General features: G+C 36.5%; 2 protein-coding genes across 2 annotated transcripts; both read right to left on the reverse strand.

The window, feature by feature from the left end:
- Positions 1-407: 407 nt before the first annotated feature.
- On the reverse strand, positions 408-2,902 carry LOC147570347 (glycine cleavage system H protein 2, mitochondrial-like). The gene is made up of 3 exons (XM_086656913.1): positions 2,630-2,902; positions 1,285-1,544; positions 408-730 (listed from the first exon to the last, which is right to left on the reverse strand). Exons 1-3 carry the CDS (start codon positions 2,706-2,708, stop codon positions 596-598), a joined length of 474 nt encoding a protein of 157 aa, XP_086513039.1. The 5' UTR covers positions 2,709-2,902; the 3' UTR covers positions 408-595.
- An 829-nt stretch (positions 2,903-3,731) lies between these two features.
- LOC147570348 (F-box protein CPR1-like) lies at positions 3,732-4,775 on the reverse strand. Its single transcript, XM_086664357.1, has one exon. It carries the CDS (start codon positions 4,773-4,775, stop codon positions 3,732-3,734), a length of 1,044 nt encoding a protein of 347 aa, XP_086520483.1.
- Between the last annotated feature and the right edge of the window lie 1,225 nt (positions 4,776-6,000).

Below are 6,000 nucleotides of genomic sequence, written 5' to 3' on the forward strand. Positions count from 1 at the left end.
GTATGGACGGGATCGGTCGGGCGAATTATATAAGCGGGCGGACTCGGTCAGATCACTGGGTAAGGACCTGTGCCCACGTCCGTCCACTTAAGCTCTTTCGGTCGGGCGGGTACGGACATCTTCGGGCATCGGACGGTCACGGACCCTTCGGACTCGGACGGTCGTGGGCGGGTTCTGAATTTCCGGGCCAAAATCCCACCCCTGGTTAAGAGTACCAATGGAGGTTACTTGTGGACTTGTCTAGAGAGAAGAAAATGGACAAGAAACGGAGCCCTATAGAGATAGATAAACAAGAAAGTAACTGACGGAGAGAGGATTGAAGTTTTTATCTTCCGCTGTTTCCGCAGAGGCAGAATATAAGACCGAACCAGAAGAATGGGTAGCAATATATAACAGGAAATAACTTCTGAGTCAAATCAAAGAAGTTCGAATTTTAAAGCGATATCTTCAAAATCATCATTCAAGAAAGAAAAAAAAACGGAAAAGAACTCATAACAAGACCTGAGTTTAGATTAAGATGAGAAAAATGTCACTTTTGTAGTAGATGGATATTGTGCCCAAGAGTGATGATCTTTCTGCTGGCTTATTGTTCGACTCAATGCTTTGAATCTTCTTCTTCACAGAACTTGGAGTAGTTATCTGAGTCCATCAAAGATTTTAGCTCGCTCTCACTTGAATCACCCATCTCCACCTTCATGATCCATCCCTTCTCGTATGGACTGTCATTAACCTGAATCAATAATATTACATACCAAAATTGTTTAGGTTCCTGAAAACAAACCAACGAAACTAGAAAAATAGCACAATGTGATTTGAATTCCAAGAGCTCAAGAACCCTAGCCAGCCATTGTCCCAACCCTAGATAAACATACGCCGAAACAAATACTGGACTTTGAGTTCAGAAGAAAAGGTTAGCTTCTTCATGTTCTAAGAACCTGCGGTTACTTCCCCGAAATTAGAACCGTCGCACAGTTACTACCCGAAATTAGAACTGGCGCACAGTTCATGTAGAAACAGTAACTAAAGAGAGTAAGAATCTCTCACCAGAAATTTGAGAATCTCAGACCTATAGAAGATCTCTATAGGGACAAGCGATAAAATCCGTTGGGTTATAAACGATCTCTAAAAGAAAGAGGTTTTTCAGTATTTTACTTCACGAAGTTGAGTGGAGTTATAATATCAGCGAAAAATAAGCATTTTTTTTTTCTAAATCAGACTTTTAATCACCTTAAATATCTACCAGAAATACTAAAATGCGTAATAATCTGGTATCAGAATACTTACCAATCCCGGGGAGCCGTTAAGTTCTTCATTGACTTCCACCACTTTACCTGAAACAGGAGAGTTTATGTCACTGGTTGCCTTGACACTCTCTACTGCCCCAAAACTATTTCCTTGGGTAACGGAAGCTCCAACTTCTGGCAATTCAACATAGACAACATCTCCTAGATGGTCTTGAGCATGGTCTGTTATGCCGACTATAGCAGAGTTACCATCAACCTTGACCCATTCATGAGAATCACAATATTTCAAATCCTTCACAACTGCAAAATGATGGGAGGTAAAAATTTAGCCAGCATTAAATTTGAAGTGTATCACCCTCGAGTTTCTTTTCAAAGTATTTTTAGCCTTATATATCCACTTCAAAGTTTTAGAATCCCGGTGAAGTTTTGTTTTGTGGTTGAAACTTATCGAAAACGACAAGGTAGGTTTGGTTGCATCTATTCCTATTAAAACTAGTGAGTATATCCTTGCAAAATACATTACTTGAAGCTTTTCCTACTTCATATGATATATTGGTCACATTGAGCATATTATCATACTTTGTCACATCGTCTCGCAATTTTTTTTTTCGGAAAACTCAATGACTACAATATTTCCTTCGTTTTTAGATTCTTGTCGTTACCCCTAAGAATGAAACATTTTTCATAATATGCATATCTATCCTAAACATCAAAATTAACATCCCAAAGAGTCGTCGTCATCCAAGATCGTCAACACATTACTCACTATGATATAATATCCAATTTGCCATCACTTTCACACCTAAAAAATGTCATTTCTGAATCGAAAAAAGTGGCAATGAACTCATTCTTAGGTTTCCAAATTTCGTCTAATCCTCAAATGACCTTACACCTTTCTTGTAAGATCACTCACACACATCTCTTTTAGACCTTGATCCTTATAAAAGAATACATCAACAAACAAGATCTATATAATTGGATAATATCTAATACAAAGCTTAAATGACATGTTGCTTGAAACTGGAGAAAAATCTCAAAGTACTCGCAAAAATCATACATTTAAGCGATCTAAAACAAACAGTAAACCCTAGTAAGTTACCTACAAAAACATAAAACCATCTCGACCCATTATAGATGTAGTGAAAGACTACTAAGATCAATGAAACCCATATCGAAATGAATCAAAATAAACAAAACCCATATCGAAATGAATCAAAATAAACAAAACCCATATCGAGATTTCGTATAAAATTCCAAGGAAAAGAACAGATTAATCATTATATATTTCTAAAACAGTATGATCCTAATACTCTTATTCTGATCTGTGTCAATGAAAATCAGATAGTAAAAGATGATTGAAAGAATGATATAAGATTTGAAATTACCAGAAGCAAATCCTCTGTGAGGAACAATAGAGCATCGGAGGTAAGAAGCAGCTCTTGAAGCCCACAATCTAGATGCCATTAGAGAATCAGAACTAGTTTTCTCTCTCTTCCTCTACCGCTTCAAAAATTTGTTTATTGACAAAAATGATTCGGCTCCCCAGGGACCCTAGTTGCACTATTTATATAGTATAATATAATATAATGGAAAGTTTGGGTGTCAACATGCTACCAAATCCATCTAAACAAACAAAACCCCACACCAACCCACCAACCACGTAGTTGGTGACTCTTTTATTATTTAAAATGGAGACAAACAACCATATTCTTATGGTTCATCACTTTAGTGGTGTCGAACGGGTTGGGCTGGACCGGACTACACGGGGCGGATGTGGATCCGTCAATAGAACAATATCTAACCTTAACTTTCAATATGAAGCACCGAAAGAATACTCAGTTTGCGTCATCACAGGAAAGCTGTAGGAGCTTGCTACTGTCCTAGGGCGAGACACATTTCCTTCATACCATAACATAAGTGTCAAAACTAATGAGAAGTTAACTACTCCAGTTATGCGGCGTGGACCAGCCGGACCATGGTCTATGGGTAGTGCTTGTGGTCCGTGGACATATATATATATATATATATGTATATATATATATTTCTTATAAAGATTACATGATACAAGTTATAGTTAGCTAGCACATTTCATAGTTCAACAAAAAAAAAAAAGCAAGCACATTTCATACATAAAGCAGAAAAAAAAAATTCATAAAACCTTCCATAACATCATGTCGATACCAATATGGATCGAAATAAATTAATCAAAAAGAAGTGAGCTTAACTTATTATTATTGATAGTTCTATAACACATAACTGGACCCCTATGTAATTCGGGCATAATACCCGATCCATAAGGGTATTGCCAAAAATAAAAATGAAATACGGACTAAATATAATTCTAGTCTTAAATAAATATGCCAAATAAATATTTGTCTGCAGAGCTTCTTTTTCTCTCCCGTTGATCCTCTATGTCGTATTTTTGCTTCAAACAAAAAGTCTAGACGACCAGTATTTAGGGACGGTCCAACAAACCCTAAATACGGGTCATCTAGACTTTTTGTGCTCTAAATACAGTTTAGATTTGAGTGAAACTAAACTCCTTACATAAGTAACTCCTTCAAAATAACTAAAGTTCTTATTTAGCTTAGAAATTGTAGGTTTTTCCCGCTTTTGATCATATAAAACAAAACCCATAAAATTCTCTAACAGTATGTAACCATTAGCGAAGGATTTCAAAGGCTTCGTCAAACAAACTTCTCGAATAACATTGTCATTGGTAATGTTGAACAATTTAATCCAACACCCAGTGATTCCATACTCTTTCATTACCCATACTTGAGTTTGAACTTCAGAAATATTATCAAATACACAAAGATAATCTCCCAAAACACCCAAAGCTACCGAATTTGATAAGAACGCAGAAGACCTGGCATTCAAATCCATAGGTATTGGTAGTTCCTTAAATCTCTCATCAACCATATCAAATGCAACTATAACATTACAGGAGCCTCCGCCGGCATATGAAATGGCTTTCCAGTGAAGAGCTCTATTGAAAAACACACCATACCTCATAGGACGGATGGTTTTGTAAGGAATTTTGCCAATGAATTTCCACGAATTGGAGCGTAAAGAGTAGATTATGACCTCATAAAAAATATGAGGGCAGTCAATGATAGCTTTAACTAATATAAACTTGTAATCGTCAAGCTTGAAATCATAACCGAACCCATATGTCCAATTGACAACATGTAATTTTTCATCTTCGGGTACACGTGGAGGGTAAGGCGGTAGAACTCTATATTCATTAGTAGATGGGTTCCAGAGGCAAACTTTAATAATATTATAAGTGTAGCAAATCAAGCCATTACAAGAACCCACAATCATATCATGTCGAGATATAGTGAATGGGTAATTGTCGATCATATCAAGAGGTTTATTAGATGATACTGATTCATCATCTACGAAGATGAATTTTTGACCCTTACTGAGGATGAGACAAAATTTGTCTAGTCGAATAGACTGATTGTTATAGAGTTTAATGAAATTAGGGTTAGATAATTGAGAATACCATGTTTTGGATACTGACATGAATCGAAAGATAGATTTGACTGGTAATAATGCAAAGATGTTGGTGATGATATCGTCAGGGAGGCTCGGTGATGAACATGGGTGTCTTTCGATCATCATCATCATCTTCGTACACTATTCGGAAACTACTACAGACTATCAGAGAGAGAGATAAATAGAGTTATATATATGGAGAGAGTTTTAGCCAAATTTCCCCAATGCAAATTGTAAGTCCCTCCTCTTTATATAGTTTGGGGATAGAAAGATCCTTTGGCTGAAACAGGTAAAATTTAGTACTCCTACTCCTTACTAGATTAGGAAATTAAGAAACTTTGCCACCCTTATTTCGCCCACTTTTGATACGGCACTGAATTATTGGTAGATTGGTCTTCATCCAACACCATCTAACTACCCCTTCTTAGGGCAAATTCACGATGGGTTCTAGGGATTGTATTGGGCAAAAAATTGTACCAAGATTTCAGACGCAATAAGGCTAAAACCCTTTAAAAGATTTCATCTACTTCACCCTCCATGTGTACGAGTCTCTATGTGGCAATGTCTCGACACATATGGATATCCAAGTACCTCCACGATATTTCAACAAAAAAAAAAGTACCTCCATGATCACACACTTACATGTGAAGGTGGATATTTCACTCACTAATGAACTAAGTAGCATGCCAACATTATACTCGTTGTATGCTTATACTCATACCACTTACAAGATAACCCGCACAAATTGTTGTGCACGTCAAATATCTCAAGAGTTAAACCATGTATTTATTTTGAAAATGTCAGACATTATTAAACGCCTAAACTTTTCAAAGATCACCACAATTGGATGTCAGACTTGTCACTATCTTCACCAAACAAATGAAATCTTTTTATGACTCAGGACATGTAAGTACCCATCAAATACCACATGGAATAAAAGAAAGCAAGGAATTAAAGAATAAAAGTAAAAGTGCGGAGAGTTCTTCGCGGTTTATTATGAAAACTGAGTTGTGGCTTTGGGAGAAGAAAGTAGTGGAAGATAGCGAGAGAAAGAAACTTCTTCAAGAAAAAAATATCGTTGCAACGGGAAACTCTAGATCTTCGTCGGTGTTAGTGTATATTGTTCTTTAGGTCTGTGTTTGTATTTTTTTGGTTTATTTGAGGGTCATTCTTGTAATCTTGTACACACTCTCTTTTTATATAAATATACATCTACCCTACACTTTAAGGGTATCTTGACTTCAAATCATTT

This window comes from Eschscholzia californica, unplaced genomic scaffold (assembly GCF_041429995.1).
Source record: "Eschscholzia californica isolate CP2 unplaced genomic scaffold, dmEscCali1.0.p SCAF_1, whole genome shotgun sequence".
NCBI classification, from domain to species: Eukaryota; Viridiplantae; Streptophyta; class Magnoliopsida; order Ranunculales; family Papaveraceae; genus Eschscholzia; species Eschscholzia californica.

What these genes read in the sequence shown, in the direction of transcription:
- LOC147570348 (XM_086664357.1), bottom strand. Translation starts at nt 4,775, where the DNA reads ATGTCAGTATCCAAAACATGGTATTCTCAATTATCTAACCCTAATTTC.
- LOC147570347 (XM_086656913.1), bottom strand. Translation starts at nt 2,708, where the DNA reads ATGGCATCTAGATTGTGGGCTTCAAGAGCTGCTTCTTACCTCCGATGC. An exon ending in TCACAGAGGATTTGCTTCTG is followed by an intron (nt 1,545 to 2,629) that starts GTAATTTCAAAT and finishes ATCATTTTGCAG; the next exon opens with TTGTGAAGGATTTGAAATAT. An exon ending in TTAACGGCTCCCCGGGATTG is followed by an intron (nt 731 to 1,284) that starts GTAAGTATTCTG and finishes TTATTGATTCAG; the next exon opens with GTTAATGACAGTCCATACGA.